The sequence below is a fragment of the Spermophilus citellus genome, assembly GCF_964194105.1.
Source record: "Spermophilus citellus genome assembly, chromosome: 13".
Taxonomy (NCBI): Eukaryota; Metazoa; Chordata; class Mammalia; order Rodentia; family Sciuridae; genus Spermophilus; species Spermophilus citellus.
The window spans coordinates 9,909,930-9,928,946 of NC_138193.1; the positions used below are offsets into that span (position 1 = coordinate 9,909,930).

The following is a 19,017-nucleotide window of genomic DNA, read 5'->3' on the forward strand; positions in this document are numbered from 1 at the left end:
GCTGGCAGGGCTGGGGGCATGGGGGCAGGCAGGGTCTCTCACGTCACAGCACCTGCTCAGGCCAGGCTTTCAATGGGAGCCTGGGAAGGAGATGGAGGTGGAATCTGACCTGGCCTCACACACACCTCAGTTCAGGTGTGTGAAGCAACAAGTGCACAAGCCACAGCCTGAGTGGACAGGCTGGGATGGGCCACAGGGATCCAAGGACAGGAGAGAAGGCTGTGCACTGCAGGGAGGAGGACCAGAAGGAGCAAAGTCATAGGCACCGGAATGGAGGGTTTCTGGGAAAGAGTCCACTGCTTTGGTCAAAGCGGGGTGATATGATTGGCAGGGCTAAATCTACGTGGATGAGGTAGGACCAGCTGGCGGAGACTTGGATGGCAGGGTTTGGGGTATAATGTGACAGGTCGGAATGGGAGGAAGACCATCCATAGAGCCACCCAGGGGGGCTGAAAGGGCCAACAAACCTGGGTAGAGAGACTCTAAGGGGTTGCCTGGAGGACTGGCCCAGCTGGGGTGAGGCAGAGAGGACCTAGATGCTGCACAGCCTCTAGCTGCCCAGGCTTGAAGAAAAGAAGAAGCCCAGCCTGCCCTTCCAGCGTGGCCCTGTCACTTCAAGATCTCGTGTGCTTGCAAAGAAGTCAGAATTCCTAGGAGCCAAAGCTGGCCTGGGCCACCAGTCCCCAGACCTGCAGCCATCTCCTCTGCCCCAGGAGGGCCAGCTTTTCAGAGGCTGCCTCCTTGAGGTCTGATGCTCCTCATTCTGGAGGAATTAACCAACCATCAGCGGGGGAGGAACTCAGGAGTCCTGAGTGTGTACTTTCTGTTCCTCAGCTCCTGCTTCCTCCCAGACCTCCTAGCCCTGCCTAACCTAGGTTCCCAACCCTGTGGGTGAGGGGCAGGAGGGAAGGACAGGTGTTTGCATGTGACAAGGCAGAGAGCACAGATGGGGGTTGAGGGTTGGGGGTTGGGGGTTGGCGGTGGCAGAGGCTCTGGGCCCCACTTGTGTGTTTGAGGGTGACATAGGACCAGAAGTCTGTGCTCAAGGCAAGCCTGAGGGAACACACATTCCCTTGCTGGGGTTGAGAGTGCAGAGAGAGGGCAGAGGCTAGCTGAGAGCTGCCACAGGGCAGCACACCACCCTGCCCTACCTCTGCAGGGAGCTGAGCCTCTCCCCACCACCACCTCCCACTAAGACGGCTCCTGGCACAGGGACAGACAGCTGCAGTCTGCAGTCGCAGCAGCCTGAGCAAAAGCAGCAAAACTTGTTTGCCAGCTCCCTTGACACACGCTGCACACCACAGGATTCACGAAGATGCACAGGACGCACTCACACAAATGCACAGCGGACCACGCCCTGCGTAGAGGCTGGGCAGAGCCACGGATGTGCAAGGGAGTCTGTGCGGGTAGGGGGGCTTACCCCAGCCAGCATCACCCACCTCAGAAGCTGCCTGATGCTGTTACCCCCAACATCACCTCTTGACTATCTCCACAAACAAGCCCTCTCCAGGCCCCAGGAGACAGAGCTGGGGACCCTCCAGGCACGCACCTGGAGGAAGCTGCCAGGCAGATGCTGAGGGAGCCCCAGGCTGTCATCCTCTGAGGACTTCATCAGGCAGGGAAGAGACACTTATGGAGACTGGAGCCAGGCTGAGATCCCACCTTTTATTTTCCTTTACTTTTCAGGTACCAGGGCTTCCCACGCGCTAGGCAAGCACTCGACCACTGAGCTGCACCCTCAGCCCTTTAAAAAGTCTGTCTCACTAAGTTGCCCAAGCTGGGCTTGAACTTGCGATCTTCCCACTTCAGCCTCTGAGGAGCTGGGATTTCGGATGCCCAGCACTAGCTTGGGGCCTCACGCCTGCCAGGCTCCCCACCCCCTACTTCCCTCCTCCCTTAGTTTTCTTCCCATACAACAGGAGACAGTGACTTCCAGGCCTCAAATTTAACCAACTGGGGAAAAACTTCCATCCCACCATCAAGATCCTGGTTCCTTTTACCTCCCAAATCTCTATGGGGGAAAAAAAAAACAAAAAAAACAGAACCAAAAACTCCCATCAAATATAGCATCTGGCTGGAGTGTGGCTCAGTACTAAAGAACGTGCTTACCATGCACAAGGCCCTGGGTTTGATTCCTAGCACCACCAAAAAAAAAAAGTATTTATACACAAAACATAAAATGTGTGCATGTTTATATATATGCATGTGTGTATACACATATGTGTGTATACACACACACATGCATGCAAATGTGTGTGCGCGCATGTACACACACACACACGTGCACGCACTAGACATGGTGAAAAGCAAAAACCAAAAGGGAAGTTGGTAAACTGGAGCATGGTGTGTGATGGCAGGCTTAACAAGAGCAGAGAGCAACAATTTCAATAAACACAAACCCATGACCCGGGGACTGGACAGAATACAAACAGACCAACTCTGGCCACATTCAGCTCACACCGTCAGTTAAAAGCAAGCCAACCAGGAAACCCTGGTTCTGGGTTGGAAGGCTGAGCTGGGTGCCCCGAGGAGACGGTGGTGATGGAGTTGGGTTAGGCAATGTTTGTCTGCCTGGGGCTAACAGGCTAGTCTCTCAGAGGGCCCAGGAGGACACCTGTCTCTTGCAGAATTGAATTGTGGGCCAAAGGGAAACAGTGGGGGACCAGCCCCAGAGTACAACAGTCTCCACTCTGCAAAGGTCCTTTCTCTCCTATTCTGCCAGTCGGGGCACTTAACTCTTGCCAGGCTGTGCCCGACTGCAAGCATCTTCTGCCCAGATGTTTATTCTCCTTTGAGTGAGCCCAGCTCCAACCAAGAAAGCACAGGGCCACTGACAACCGTCAGAGGGCTCGGGACTTCATTTTATTTACTTTTTGGATTGGTCTCACTATGTTGCCCAGGCTTGCCTTCAACTCAAGTGATCCCCCTGTCTCAGGCTCCCAAGCAGCTGGGATACAGGTGGGCAGGTGTCAGGGCAGGCGGGCACACTTAAAAATGCCAGAAGAAAGCATTCTAGTTAGCCCTTTCTTCTGTCCTCTTCCTCTTTTTTTGGTTTTGGGAACTGAACCCAGGGGTGCTCTACCACTGAACTACATCCCCAGAACACCCTGCCTTTAAAAATTTTTTTTTTTTACTTTTATTTTTATTTTTTTGGTACCAGGGATCGAACCCAGGGGCACTTAACTACCAAGCCACATTCCCAGCCCTTTTTATTTTTTGCTTAGGGCCTTGCTAATTGATGAAGCTGGTTTTGAACTTGTGATCCTCCTGCCTCAGCCTCCTGAGCTGCTAGGATTACAGGCCTGTGCCACCACACCCTGCTAATCAATTCCTTAAGCAGGATATTCCATGGAAGCATTTTCTTCTCCTTTACAAGCTCTGTTGTGATTTGCTAAGTTACTTTGACCTAGCTAGGACAAAGAATTCAGGAACCCAGGCCGCCCACCTCCCCTTGAGCTCCCTCTCCTCCTGGCCCCCATGCAGAGGAGCAGCTGTAAGAGCCATTTTGTTCAAGTACTTGGTGTCTAGCTTTCCCTGGCAGGAGCTTCCTAATTACCAACAATACCCTGCAGCTGGTTCTCTCATTACAAAGGTGTCACTTCTGAAGCCCAGAGCTCCATCAGGCCTTAGGGACCCAAAGACATTAAGAGACCCGGAGCCTGCCACTGGTTGGAAGGTGTGCAGAGGGCGCTTTCCAGAATACGGGCAGGAGAGCAGATGACTAGAACAGAGTGGAAGAAAGTCCAGGAAGGGAGAGACGGATGATAACACAATCCATTTGCTTGTCCATCCTTCCATCTGTCCATCTAGTGGCAAAGTGGAATGCGCTGTACAGAGATGTGGCTGTGCCCTGGTCCAGCCAGACAGCTCATGCACTCAGGGACAATGCTAGGTGAAGCCACATCGTGCCCTGGGCCTCCTCCCAGAAGGAGGGAAGAGGCTGGGCCAGTGCCTGAGAGAGAGGAGGTGGGAAGAGCTGGGCAGAAGTGTTTATTTGTAGGGCTGGGGGAGGGCTATGACCCGGAGAGCAGGGCAGGAAATCTCCCAGACAGAGTAGGAGCTGGGCTGGGGGGATGGGCGGGCAGCCCAGCATGGTAGCCCCAAGGACCTGGAAAAGCAGCCACTTCCTGCACCACAGGTCACCTCAGGATGACCTGACTCTGGCCTCAGTTTCCCCAGTACACTCAAGGGGCCAGAAGACAAAGACTTTGAGCTCTGGGGATAAAAGGCTGAGCCCCCACCCAGACCACCACTCCCGTAAAACAGGGCGGATGACGCCAGCGGCTCTCTTTGGCTGGTAAGTAGCCCCATCTTTGCTTTGAAGATGAAACACTGCTGGGGCCTAATGAGGAGTCAGCCAGCTGGGGTGGGAGCCTGCCCAGTCATCGCCCCACCTTGCCCCTCCCAGGCAGGGGACACAGCTCAGCCCACTTCACACTCTTCTTCACCTGGAGCCCCACCTGTGTCGCCCTTGCCCTCCTCTCCCTCACCCTGAGAGCCTGCAGTGGTCCTGGGTTGCATCCAGGGTCCTAAGTGCTGTAGTGACCTTGCCTGCCCCTTCTGCTGCCCCCTCTCCAGCACACTCTGCTTCTGGGCTACTCTGCCAAGATGTGCAGCCCCTCTGAGCTTCTAGGCCAAACCAGCCATCCCCAATATGGCAGTCAACCAGGGGACGCGGGACGCTTCTCACAAGTTCCTCTACCTGTGTGGCAGCATCCCTTAACACAGAGGATGCCTCAGCCGGCTCATTCCCTCCCCCTGCCCCCCAAGGCTATGGGACAGCTGTGCCACCAGGCAGACTCAGAAACAAGGGGAACCAAATGGAAAGCTGGGCCTGGCAGGGCCCTGCCTCTGTGGCATGAGGTTGTGGGGCTGACCCCCAAGAGCCAGGCCAGACCAGCCTCTTCTTTTCTCTCTCATCACTCCCCACAGCCTAGGCCTCCCAGGTCCTGGGGTCCTGCCCTCTTTCTATAGGCCCCATAACCAGCCTCTGCAACCAGCTCCTGTGTCCTGGCAGTGCTTGGCAGAGGAGAAGGGGCATGCGGGCGGCTCACACTCTCCAGGGAGGCTGCAGCCTCATAAATGCACTCATATTAGGCACAACGGAAAGATCACCTTCCCTGCGTGTCCTGGAAGGGGAGTGCACTGGGACTCTCTTAATGGTTCATTTGTGTTCATTAAGTAATTAATTTGTTTATCTGATTTGCAGAGCAGTGCCCAAAGGCTGGACTTGTGGATCTTCAACATCCACCTCTGAGTAGGGTTTTGGAATTACTGCCTTGCTGAATTAGAAGATCCCTATCTCCATTCATCACCCCCAGTACCCAGGGACAGGGAGCTGGGCCTGCAGCGCCTCCTCAGAAGCCTACCCACCACTGTCTCTGCTCTGACATTCACCTTAGTCTCCTCGCCCCGCAACCTCCAGGCCCTGGGGTACCTTGTTGCCCTTGGCTTCCAAACCTAAAAGCCAAACTGTGGCTTTTAGGAAAGCTGGGTGATGTCTGGAAAGTTAATTGGGAAGAACTGTGGGGAGGTCAAGGACGCAGCCTCGGTAACAATCACTGAAAATGAGCAGGGAGGCTGGCCCCAGCCCTGCCCTGCAAAAAGGAAACTGAGGATGCCCCTCCTCCTCCTAATGTGCTCCCATCGCCCATCCCACCCACCCCAGCATCTCCCCATCCCCCATCCCCGTCCTCTAAAGCTAACCCAGAGCCCCAGGGCTAAGGAAGCCAGGCTACGGCGGGTGCAGCAGACACACAGCGGCCCTCTGGCCTGCAAGCCTGTGCCCACGCCCTGTACCTACGTGTGCCGTGTGGGCAAGGGCTCTAATTACAGGCTCGGGAGCTGAGGAGCGCCTCCCCTCAACACAGGAGGAAGCCCGCTGGTCTCTGCTCTGGCGTAGCCCGGGGCTCTAGGAGGATGGGCAGCTGTAGACCCCACAGGTGGTGCAAAGCAGACAAGACAGCCCTGGCAGAAGCAGACAGTGCAGGGTGCTCACCTTGTGGTCCAGTGCAGCACTGGCCTTTGGCTGTTGCTCCTGGCAGGGTGGCAAGGGCTCAGAGCCCAGGTATTGCCCCAGGGATGATGGCCTCATGAGGCTCAGGAGTTGACTGAGCAAGGACAGCTGGGGAAGACAAGGAGGCTGTCACATACTGAGGGTAGCAGCAGCCAAGCAACTGTGTGGGGACACACTCAGCTGGCAGCAGTGGGTTAGAGGACCCGAGTCCACCTCTCACAGATAAGCTGTGTGGCCTCTCAGACCCTGAGTGACTCTACCCCACACACACACACACACACACACACACACACACACAAACGTGTCTTGCACAGGGCAAGCCCTTCCTTAACCAGATGAACTAGGAAGGCCCCCTGAGAAGGGCTTCACTCACTGCCCTGGAGAACCAAGAGCCGGAGCTCAGTCCTCTACCACTGGGCAGAACCCTGCCCAGCTGAGCTGCTCCTTTTGTGCCAGCCCACTAGGCAGAGAGAGTGCTGTCCCTTTCTTTTCATTGAATTTGTCACTGTGGCATTTCCCACACACATGGAGAGAACATGAGCCCTGCCTGTCCCGTCACTGTGAGTGATGACCACCATCATCGTCATCTTCTCTACCTGGTTCATCATCTCCACCCCAGCACAGCCTCTTCCTTTTGGACATATGTTACATATGTTATGTACATATTTTGTGTGTGTGTGTGTGTGTGTGTGTGTGTGTGTGTCTTTTTTGGTGGTACTGGGGATTGAACCCAGGGGCGCTTAACCACTGAGCCACATGCTCAATTCTTTATATTTCATTTACAGACAGGGTCTCACTAAGTTGCTGAGGCTGGCTTTGAATTCATGATCCTCCTGTGTCAGCCTCCCGAGTTGCTGGGATCACAGATGTGGGCCACCACAACTGGCCCCAGTCCTTTTTTGTGCGTGTGTGGTACTGTGGTACTGGGGAGCATTCTACCTCTGAGCTACATTCCCAGCCCTTTTTATTTTTATTTTCAGACAGGGTCTTGCTAAGTTGTCCAGGCTGGTCTTGAACTTGTGATCTTCCTGCTTTCGCCTCTGGAGTAGCTGGGATTATAGGCATGCACCATCAAGCCCAGCTCCTCCCATTTTGTTTTTGAAGAAACTGCCCATCTCCTCTGAACAAACAGGCTCTGAACGCCTCAGGCAGAATGTGACCAGTCTAAATCCTCAGTCTGCAGCCAGCCCCTCCTTGGCCACGCCCACCCCAGGGTTCAGGGCCTCAGTAGGGCCCAACAAGGCCGGTCCAGATGCCCTGGAGCTCATCTGTGGTGTGGCTGGGCAAAGGCCGGCAGGCCCAGTGCCTGGCCTCTCTGGGGTGGGTCAGGGTGCCAGGTGCACAAACAGAGCCGTGGTGGTCTGCAAAGGCGCCTCTCCTCAGATCTAGCAGGTGCAGTGTGGCCATGAGCTAGAACTGAGCCCTGGCCCAGCTCCTTGCTTGGGCCTGGCCAGCGGGCACACCTGGCTCCCTCCTCTGACTCACTCCCTGACACCTGCTCAGCACCTGGCAGGCTGCGGTGCTGAGGGCTCACAGGAACAGCTGGGCTGGGGTCTGGGACTAGGGAGGGCCTTGGCTCTTGGAAGAGGGCCAGGGCTTCTCTGCCCTGTTTGAACCCCTTTGGAGGGGTGAGGAGGCGGCAGGAAAGAGGAAGGTTCTGGTGAAGACAGGCTCCCTCGGGGCTGCACCAACACCAGAGCTGCACTGCCTGGCTCGGCCTGCCTAGTTTGGGGACAGCTTCCAGGGAGAGCTCAGAGCTGTGCAGGCGCAGGGGGCGGGGCCCTGTGGCCCACGCCCCCAGCTCAGCCTTCTGGCTGGCTAGCCTCCCGCTTGGGAGCCGGGCCGGGGCGGGCCGGGGCGGGCCGGGCCGGGGCGGGGCGGGGCAAGGATACCACGGTTGCGCGCTCACTGGCTCACTGCTGGGTTTTCCTTGCACTCCATAAAAACAGCTCTGGGGTGCAGGCGCAGCGAGCTGCCCCCTGCAGATCTGACCGCTCATTTCCTTCCGTTTCCCCTCAGGCCGCTCCAGCCAGCCTCTCCTGCTAACACACGTATCTGCAGGGTCCCGAGCTGGTTGGGACCCCATGGGTCCCACTGGGGCTGGGGTGGACCAGTGCCCTCCCCACCCCCACCCACCCCCCTGCTGGGAGCCATCTCAGCAAACACTCAGCCCATTAGGGCAGACACCTGGGGCAAGAAGCAAGGGCTCACCCAAGACAGGCCTCCACTGGCCTTGTCAATTGCCTGGCAAGAGGAGGAGGACACTCATCCCAGCCAGTGGCTCTTAGCTTAAACACTGGCAGAGGATCTAGTTTGTACATGAAGGCTGCCCAAGTCTTAGGTGTCTGAAAGACCCCAGGTGGTCCCGTATGACCTGTTGCTGCTCCCAGCAGCCTGGGCCCCCTTCAGGGGCTTCTGACCAGACCCAGCACAGCTGCCCCTCCTTCCAGCCTTGGCTCCAGCCCCCTTCACAGGGAGGCCTGCCCACCTGAGCTCCCACCTGACCTACAGCCTCATGCTGGCCACACCTGCCTGAAGTCCCTTACCCTGTACCTCTTCTTTCCATAGCATTATCACCACTTACTAGCCCATGTAAATTAGCTGCTTATTACCCATATTATTATCTGTTCCCCTGTTCCAGAATGTCATCTCCCCATGGGTGTGTTTGGTACTGGGACTGAACCCAGGGGTACTTAACCACTCAACAACATCCCCAGCCCCTTTTAGTTTTTATTTATTTAGAGACAGGTCTCACTGAGTTGCCTAGTACCTTGCCATTGCTGAGGCTGGCTTTGAACTTGTGATCCTCCTGCCTCAGCCTCCTGAGCCGCTGGAATCACAGGCAGGGGCCACCACACCTGGCCCTCGGGCAGCTTTGTTCACTACAGCAGCCCAGAGCCCAGCACTGAGTCTGGCACACAGCTTGCTTAGGAGTACTTCTTAGGGAAATGAGTGGATAGATAGAGGTCAGGACTGCAGCTAACTTTTCCTGCGAAATGCAGACTTTTATGCCCTTTGATCTCAGCTACTAGAAGCCCATTTTCCAAACTGGAAGACATGACTTGACAAAAGAGGCTGGCTGTGTTGGGAGACGTAGCCGGGGGTAAGTAACAAACTCCAGCTTTCCTCCCAAGCCTGCTCCGCTGAGTCTGGCCTGGCTGGGTGAAAGGTGTCTCCCTCCTGCCGCCAGAGCCCTCTGGTGCCTTCCCTCCTCTCACACTCCGCAGCCTGCCCTTGGAAAGCGCACCTCGCATCTGGCAACCCACTGCCCATGCTGCCATGCCCCAGGCCACGGCCACACAGGACGACTGCAGGAATAGACCCCCTGCCCCAAACAGAGTCCAGGTCTACAGGCAGCCAGAGGAAGTTTTAAAGAGTTTACACATCACATGTTCTCTCCTCTGTTCAAACCCCCCCAGTGGCTCTCCACTGTGGCACAGAAGTCAAAACCCCCAAGGTGGATGGTCTCTGGCTGGGGGAGCCTTCGCTTACCTGACTGACCTCGCTCCTGCTGGCCCACCCTGAGCCCTCTGCTTCAGCAGCACTGGCCTCCTTGTTTTTCCTCCAACCCAAGAGGCCCTGGCGGGCTCCAGGGCCTTTGCATTTGCAGCCCTGCTGCCTAGAGTGCTCTTCCCAGAGGCCACCTGCCTCCTTCAGTCCACGTGCAAAGGTCCCTTCCCTGGTTCACCCTGAACATGAGCATGCTCCTAGCACCTCCTCTCCCTAACTCTCTGTCTTTCCCTCCCCAGTGCTTCTCACCATCTGGTACTCCCCATGACCTGCCTTCTTGGTGCCTGTGTCTGCCAGGCCCCAGACTGTGTCATAAGGGAGGGACTAAACTCTGTTCTGCTCTATCTTCCATACCCAGATCATTGCCTGGAGCACATAGGGGCATGAGGCTGAAACACTGCTTTTTCTGGAACATTCCCAGTATTCAACAGAGGAACAGAGTTACTGTATAGACCCTGGGACTCACTTGGCAAATGCAAATCTTAGGCTTGTGGCATCCCAAGCACCTACAGAAGTCCTGTCCCTAAAGGTCAGTTCCAAGCACCCATCTTGCTCCTGGGGCCTGACAGTCCAGTTTGAGGAACCAAGCAGCTTGGACACGGTGGACTCCTGCTGCCCAGTGGTGCTCTGGGAACGGCTTGGCCCACCCCTAAGCATAGGCCTCTGCTACAAGGAGCCAGAGTCTGTTCTCAACCCACAGCCCCTTCACAAACAGCAGTGCGTTCTGAGGGGCAGGGGCGACAGGCCCTTGAGTCCCCTCTGTGACCCAGGAAGAAAGCTCCAGACCAGCTGGACATCTTCAGCATGAAGTCCCAGGCACAGTCCAGGCTTCTGAGATCTGGGGCGGGGGCTGGAACTCAAACTCCAGCCCCACTGCTGCCTTCTATGACCTTCGGGAGGCTCCCTGCCGCCTTGCTCCATCTGAGTAACAGTCCTTGTGGTCCAGGCTGCTACACACAGCAGGCACTGAGCATGCACTCAGCATAGATTGAGGGCTGCCACTCTGGTGGTGGCCGTTATTTGGGGTGGGGTGTGATAGCTGGTTATGGTGAAGGGGTCAGTGCCTAACCAAGTCCGTGTGCAGGAGACGGCTGGGCTGGCCTGGCCTGTGGAGAGGGCTGAGAACAGGCACCACTGGGCAGGCTGTGGAGTAGGTGTGCAAGGGCCACGTGGGGTTGATATGGGCAGTCATGGGGGACAAGGTGGCCCTGTGAAGGCATGTTTCAGGAAGATCTGACAGGCCAGACTGGAAAGTGGGGCACTTGGCAGCCCAGAGACCTGGAAGAAGGCTACGGAGTGCCAGGGCTTGCAGTGGAGAGACAGGAAGTGCATCAGGCAGGTCACAGACAGGCCCCTGCTGGCCTTCCCTCTTCCCTGGAGCTGCCCTGGATCCCTGCTCCCTCTCCTCTGTGGTACACGCACAGACTCATCCTTCAAGACCTGGCTCAGGCACCTCCTCAGAAGCCGCCTCACTGTCCTCGGGCAGAGTTAGTCACCATAGCCGCAGCCGGCTTGCTCACCCTGTCTTCTGAGGTCGTCTGGGTGCTGTCTCCCCAGAGCCTGTTGGCACCTGGTGCCTGGGGCAGAGCCTGGGACAGGGGCTGCTCAGCGAGTGTCTACAGAGCAGAGGAGAACATGGCCCGGTACAGGCAGGTGGGCACCAGGAGAGGCCCTGGAGCTGGAAGCACAGTCAGGCTGCACCTGGGACCTGGGTCTGTCTCCGACAGGCCTGGAGACCTGGACCCTTAGCAAATGCAGAGCTCTCCAGGGCCAGATTTCTCTGGGGGAGGCAGGGCTCCAGGTTAGGTACTTGTCACTTGCCTCCCTTCCCTGTAGCTCCCCTTATCTCCCCATAAATCTCTGCCCAATGCAAGCTGGGTATGGTTGCGCACCCTCTAATCCCAGTGGCTCAGGAGGCTGGGGCAGGAGGATTGAGTTTGAAGCCAGCCTCAGCAAGGCCCTAAACAATTTAGTGAGACCCTGTCTACAAATAAAAAATAAAGGGCTGGGGATGTGGCTCAAGCGGTAGCGCGCTCGCCTGGCATGCGTGTGTCCCGGGTTCAATCCTCAGCACCACATACAAAAAACAAAGATGTTGTGTCCGCCGAAAACTAAAAAATAAATATTAAAAATTTCTCTCTCTCTTAAAAAAAAATAAATAAATAAATAAAAAGGGCTGGGGATGTGGCTCAGTGGTTAAGTGCCCCTGGGTTCAAAAAAAGTTAAGCTGGGTGCAGTGGCACAGGCCTGCAATCTCAACTACTTGAGAGGCTGAGGTAGGAGGATAGCTTGGACAATTTACCAAGACCCTTAGTAATTTAGCAAGATCTTGACTCAAAATAAAAAAAAATAGAAAGGGCTTGGAATGTAGCTCAATGGTAAAGTACTCCTGGGTTCAATTCCTACCACACACAAAGAAGAGAGTTAAAAGTGTGGTGTGGGGATGTGTGTCTGCAATCTCAGAACTCGGAAAGCTGAGGGAGGAGGGTCCCAAGTTCAAGGCCAGCCTGAGCAACTTAATGAGTCCTTGTCTCAAAATAAAATAAAAAGGGCTGGGGATGTAGCTCAGAGGTAGAGCACTTGCCTAGCATGCATGAGGCTCGTTCCCTAGCCTGGCAAAAAAGCAAAAAACAAACCAGAGTAAAGATGATAAAAACAAGTTGAGGTGATAAATTTTACATTACGTATGTTTCACATTTTTAAAAAATGTGATACAGGGCTGGGGATGTGGCTCAAGCGGTAGCGCGCTCGCCTGGCATGCGTACGGCCCAGGCTCAATCCTCAGCACCACATACAAACAAAGATGTTGTGTCTGCCGAAAACTAAAAAAAATTCACTCATTCTCTCTCTCTTTCTCTCTCTCTTAAAAAAAAATGCGGGGCTGGGGATGTGGCTCAAGCGGTAGCGCGCTCGCCTGGCATGCGTGCGGCGCGGGTTCGATCCTCAGCACCACATACCAACAAATATGTTGTGTCCGCCGAGAACTAAAAAATAAATATTAAAAAATTCTCTCTCTCTCTCTCTCCTCGTTCACTCTCTCTTAAAAAAAAAAAAATGTGATAGAGAGCCAGGTGCGGTGGCACATGCCTGTAATCCCAGTAGCTTGGGAGGCTGAGACAGGAGGATCACAAGTTCAAAGCCAGCTTCAGCAAAATTGAGGCGCTAAGCAACTCAGTGAAACCCTGTCTCTAAAGAAAATACAAAATAGGGCTGGGGGTTTGGCTCAGTGGTCAAGTGCCTGAGTTCAATCTCTGGAACCAAAGATAAATTAAAAAAAAAAAAATACACTCCACCCAGCTTAATCCTTGCACCCAGCATATGGTAGGCAGGCAAACAATAATTTTTTTTTTTCCCTAAGAGATGACAGAATCTTGCCACGTTGCCCAGGCTGGCCTCAAACTCCTGAGCTCGGCCCAAGTAGCTGGGACTTAGGTCTGTGGGGCAGCATCCTCGCAGAGCCGGGTGAGCCCGAGGCCTTGCTCAGGCTGGGCAAGTGCTCTACGCTCAGCTTTGCACACCCAGCCCCCAGCAACCGCTGACTGAAAGAACTCGGGTAAGACATTCTAACCCAGCTCAGCTCTTAGGGCAGAGGCTGGGGCACCAGCCAGGACTCAGGAGTGGGCAGGCCTTGGGGAGGGTCGGCCACCGCAGGCCATCCTGTCCTGGCTAGGCAGACTTGAGTTATAGCCGGGGCCTGGAATGTTCCCCCAGATCTTTCGTGCTGAAGGCTTGGTCCCCAGTGCAGCATGTTCTGAGGCGGGGCTTTTTTTGGGGGAAGTGATTAAATAATAAGGGTTCTGATCTCAACAGTGGGTTCATCCCTGGAAAGATTCATATCTGGTGGTATTACTGGTGGGGCTAACTGGAGGAAGTAGGTCACTGGGGGTGTGCCCTGGAAAGGGGTAACTTGCCCCTGGTCCCTTTCCCTTTCTCTCTTTGTTCTCAGCACCATGAGTTGACAGCTTTCCTCCACCTGCCCTTCCACCATGATGTTCTGTCTCACCTCAGGGCCAAAGTAATGGAACTGGCCGAACACGAACTGAACCCTCTGAAACCATGGGCCAAAATAAACGCCTCCTCCTCTAAGTTGTTCGCACAGTGCATTTTGGTCACTGCAGCGGAAAGCTGACTAACACAGACTCACCTGCATCTTCTCTTGCCAGAGAGGGAGTTCCTCTTGGCCGAGCATCCTGGCGATGACCACAAGGCTGAGCTGGCTTCGAAGCTGCCTGAGAGAAGAGAATTGGAGAACCTGAGGAGGATGGCAATCTAAACGGGGGTGGCCTGGAAGTTGGGGCGCCCATGTAAAGGGCAGGACAGCCATGGAGAGGGGACTGTTTTTCTTCTGAGTCGCTAAATTGCTGAGGCTGTCTTTGAACTTGCCATCCTCCTGCCTCAGCCTCCAGAGCTGCTGGGATGACAGGCATGCGCCATGGAGTCTGGCAAGTCTGTGGGTTTTTTCAGTGTCCAGGGACTCTTCCTTTGGAACCCCTGATCTGTTCTGGTTCCCACCCTGGTTCCCAGGGTGGCCTTGGGAGTGCCCCATCCCTGGAGTGTCAGCGGAGCCTGTGCTTCCCAGAGAGCAGCTAAGGTGGCAAGAGGTGACCTGCAACTGCCAGTGCCATCGTGTGTCCTGGTGGACAGCCTACATAAGCAGCCAGAGGGAGGCCAGCAGAGACAGGAGCATGAGGCAGAGCCCTGAAGGCCCAGAGCCAATGGTGCTTGGGGCCACCAGCCCTGAAGCATTTGGTCTGCGAGCCCACTATGAGCAGAACAGTCCCTGGGCTGCAGTCAGCCACAGCAGTGAGGAGCCTTCCGCCAGGACGGAGCCAACAGCGGCCCCTTCTGAGGAGTGGACACCCCATCCCCACCCCATTAGGCCTTCACATGCTGACATTTGGACCTCTGATTTCCATGGGTCCCTGAGCTCCAGGGAAGAAGAGTGGAGGGACGTGGAGAGCAGAGGATGGGCCAGAGTGGCGATGGGTTGAAAAGGGATGAGGTGATGCAGGTCTGAGGGCCCCCAGACAGGGGTTTGGGGTGAGCCCTTCTCCCACACGAACTCCTAAGGCCATGATGCTTTGTGCCTTGTCACCAGTCCATCCTACCACAAGGCTATGACCTTCAATTTCCCTCCATGTGTCCCCAGGGGCTGCAGCTGTTAGCTATTGAAATTGATTTTTTTGATGCTGTGGATCAAACCCAAGGCCTCATGCATGGTGGGCGACGGTCCTACCATAGTCCCCAGTTCCTGAGGAAAGCCACCACCATCAAATGAAAGGTCTAAAAGATGAAACGTGACAGAAAAGTGCGCGAACTAGTACTGATTTCTTAGGGGACAAATACCCTCAGGTAACAACACTGTTGGAGGGACCCCACCCACCAGTGTCCTCAGCCACACTGCAGAATGACATCATGAAGAAACCAAGGACAAACGTGGGCTACAGCGAAGCGTGGGAGGTACCTGGAGGCGGTGGTTCCCTAAGGAAGGACTTTGCGAGCCAGGAATAAACATGGCCACTCTCTGACCAGCACTGAAGACTCCAGAGCGACTCCCCAGAGCCACTGCTGTCCCTGGTGGTGGGGACAGAGGCAGAATCATTGTCCTCAAAACTCCCTTGAGGCTGGGCAGCTTGGGACCAGCGACCCTAACGTGGGGTCTGAAAGTCAAGGGGACGGTGTTGACTTTTTAGGAAACAGGAAAGCCAGAAAGATCAACAAAGCAGAGGCTCTGGGTTAGGAGAGAGAGAAAGCGGCGGGCGGTTCCACTCCATGGCAGGGGGCTGTGTGGAGACAGGAGGCCCTGCTGGTGGGGTGCTGGTGGGGTGCAGGCGCCACTAGGAAAGCCATCTGGAGATTTACCAGAGATACCCGCCCGCTCCCCCAGTGATCCTGCTCCTAGGTACGCAGTACCAAAACTGAGGTACTGGAATGTTCCCAGCTGCAGAAGCACCCTGGGTAAATCTCTAGGAGTCAGGGTTATGAAGGAACTGTGACGACCTCCAGCAACACGGGCCACCTTCACAGCCCAACACCTAAGAACAGAAGTGTACGAATTGGTTCAGGTCAAGACCTAGATGGGCAAATTCCAGCAGCTGGGCAGGTTTGGGTCCTGGGCCTTTCTTGAGCAGGGTGCTGGTGTCACGCGTGTGACGTGTGAACACCCACAGTCACGACGCCTCCTGGTCTGTGCTCTGTGCTTCAATAAAACTCTGAAGTAGAAAAGACATGCACCTGGGAGGGGAGCCAGGCTCCCAGAGTCAGCAAATCAAAATACAGGCTGCCTGTTAAACCTGGACCTCAGACAAGTGAAGGGGGACAGTTTGTAGCATGCCTGTCCCCAGTGACACCTGCACTGCATCTGACAACCGTGACGACCTGACAGTGATCACTTTGGGGCCTGACCTGCCTGGGCTGAGCCGTGGTGTGCCCCAGCTCCACTCCCTGCAGGCCCCGCCCCCCCCACCCAAAGCCTCCTCCATCAGCCAGAACCTGCCTTCCAGCTGTTCCCGGAGCCGGCAGCAGCTGGGCTGGGAGCACGGTGGGAGGTAAATGGCCCCTCCGTGCTGCTGCTGCCGCTCTGCCAGGAGTCCTGCATCTGGGCTTCATTAATCCCCAGCCCAGGCCTGAGCGGAGCTCCGTCACCCGCTGCGGGCAGGGAGGGGCCTTTGGGGGGAGGCGAGCTGGCAGGCAGCACAGCAGTGCTGGGGGTGGTGCCAGAAGGGAAGAGGCGGCCGGGTGGGTCAGGCCAGGACTGTGATCCAGAAACTGCACCAAGGGGGGTGAGTGGGTGCCAAGGAGCTGCACCAGAGCGCACCAGCTGCCCCCGCCAGCACCTGCCCACCGCCTGTCCTCCTGACCACCTGCCCAGCTTCTCCACACCGTCCCACACCCTCAGTTCTCACCCAGAGCCGTGGGGAGAAGGCAGGGAGCCACTTAAGCTTACTCAGAGGAGGGAAAGAAGGGGCTCACCACCAGCCCACCGGAGCAGGGGCAAGCAGAGGGCTGGCTGAGGGACCTTCCTCCCCCCAGAAACTGCCCCACCCCACCTGGCAAGGCTCCCCAGAACTCACACCAGGAGGGCAAAGGCGGCATTAGCCGCTGGCACCCTCCTAGCACCGTCATACAAGGCAAAGAGCTCCTGCCTGCAGGAGGTTTGAGGAAACTTGGAAACAGCTTTTCTAAGCTCAGAGCAGAGATGATGCAGGCACTCTGTCCAGTCTAGTGCTGTCCCTGCACTTCCCACAAGGGACACTGGGCTGGGCTCCCTGCAGGAGCACGCAGGAAGGCAAAGGCATTGACCCGTGTGACACTGACTGGAATGTCAGGTAAAGAAGGATGGGTACAGCCCCTGGTGTCCCTGCCCCAAAGTCACCTCTCCCAGGGGAGCCAGGCCCTGCCAAGACTGAACTGCCCTAAGAGACCAGAGGGGTGCAGCCAAAAGCGAGGGTGCCTTTTCTGTGCGTCTCTAGGGCAGTTCAGGAAGCAGCAGCAGACATGCTGCCCAAGGCCTGGCCTCAGGGTGACTACTAGACTTGCATTTCTACGCTGTCCTTGCTGCTTCTTGTCCCTCGTAGACACTGCCATGCCACCATTCCTTGTCCCTCATTTGGAATCTTCTATCTTGCAGGTTAGCTTGTGCTGCCCTGGCAGGAAGGACCAGGGCTCGGACACACAGGTTGGTGTGACCTTGACCTCCCCAGTGGTCTGTGCTCCCATCCGCTGCATACCTACAAGTCCAGGGCCACCACAGAGTTCAGTCACCCACTTGAGTGGGCACTGTCATAGTACAGACAGCAGGACACGAGGGATAGAGTCGGCCACCAACCCAGGCAGGGGATCGATCCATCATCTATCTATAGAACCACTCACAGGAACCCAGGGCTGTCCCAAATGCCACCTGAGCCGAGGTCACCAGACACAAGACCGGGCGCTGCCTAGCTCCACAGGGAGGAGAGTTTAGGAACAGGCCCAACGAGTCTGCCTAGTGCAAGAGCACAGGAAAGTGGCTTCCTGTGCAAGAGTGCCCAGAGGGCCGAGGGGGCTTCTGGAGAGGGGGGGATATTTTGTCCTGTAGCTGAGTGGCAGCACACAGGTGGCTTTTGCCAGTACACTGATTATCTACCTGTGGGAACTTTCCTTCGTGCATATTATAAGTAGACAAAGGATACCTGTGGTTAAGGGCACCCAACCCCCTCCTCGGTATTGTGGTAAAGACACAGAAACTCAGGCTCGGGCACCCCCAAGGCCCCCGGTCCTGCCTGCAGAGCTGTCCACTTCACCCTCTTTGCCGCACCCCCACCAAGTGCTCGTCTCAGCAAAAGACCTCTCCCATCTGCCGAGAGCCCCATCCATTTTTGGACTCTACGAAGAAAACAGTTCTCACGTTTTATTTACAAAGATCTGACCTTGTGGGCTTCTCCCCTGAGCTTCTGGGTTTGGAGCCCTGGGACTGCCAGGCTGGGCTTCCACATCTACAACAGCCCTTGCTGTGCTCTGAGGCCACCCCCTTCCAGGCGCAAGAGCCTGTCTTTCCCTCTTCTGGCCTTTTTCCTCTGTATCCTCCGATGGCCCTGAGGTTGGTGTCCCGCTTAACTGAGCCACTCTGCCGGAGGCCGGAGGCTGGAGCTCGTTTTCTTGGCAGCCCTTCGAGGAGAAGCAGTGGATAGCTGGAGACGGTCTTTTTTCACACCTCTTGCTGTCCAACCCCATTCCCCAGATCCTGTTCCTAACTGTGCAGGGCTCTCCTCCTGACTCGGCCCATCATCATGGTCGGCTGACACCTCTGGGACCTCCCCTTTGCTGTCCGTTATAGTCCTGCTGTCTGTGAACCTGACCAGTGTTCCACTAATGGCCTAATCCAAGACCCTGGTTCTGTCCTGGCTGACCCATCAGTGAAGGTTGGCCTCAGGGTAGCCACAGGGCCTGCCCAGCAGGTGGACTCTGATAATTCACCTAATTCTACCAACTTTCAGCCCACATTTCCGATAATGTTCCCCGGGATTGGATTATAGCCCCATTAAACACCTGAGGACACCCAGACACGCGCACTCCACTGTCCCTCCAGACTGTGGTTCTAGCTAACCTGTAAAAAACAAACGAGGCTGTCTAGTAAGATTTATTTGTAGGACTCCTAGAAACCAGTGTCCTCTTCTAAGTAAGTGTACCCACAGCATCCCTGGGTTGTGAGGGACACATCAAGCATTCTGCCCCCATCTCCCAGAAGCCCTCCCACCTGCAGAGGTCCTCTGGGGCCTGGAGGCCCCATCTGCACATCTCCCAGCACAATAGTGGGGTGTCCTCCTACGGGGGTAGGGGGGTTGTCTGAGCCTCATTCTCCACAGCCGGAGGCCTTCAGATAGCAACTCCAAGATCTGAGGCTTCAGTGCCCTTGGGCCATTATTTGATTCTAGAAGAAATATAGCTCTCCTTACTAGAGCCTTGGTGTATCCTGTAATCATCCCAGAGATTTGGGAGGCTGAGACAGGAGG

At 55.8% G+C, this 19,017-nt stretch overlaps 1 protein-coding gene across 1 annotated transcript in view; it reads right to left on the reverse strand.

Moving 5' to 3' along the window:
• FAM178B (family with sequence similarity 178 member B) overlaps positions 1-19,017 on the reverse strand; it is an 87,852-nt gene that overhangs the window by 11,935 nt on the left and 56,900 nt on the right. The window contains exons 11-12 of the mRNA XM_081265373.1: positions 13,671-13,755; positions 5,999-6,124 (exon numbers count right to left, since the gene is read on the reverse strand). Coding sequence (XP_081121499.1) covers positions 5,999-6,124; positions 13,671-13,755 — 211 coding nt within the window. The remainder of the gene's footprint in view (positions 1-5,998; positions 6,125-13,670; positions 13,756-19,017) is intronic.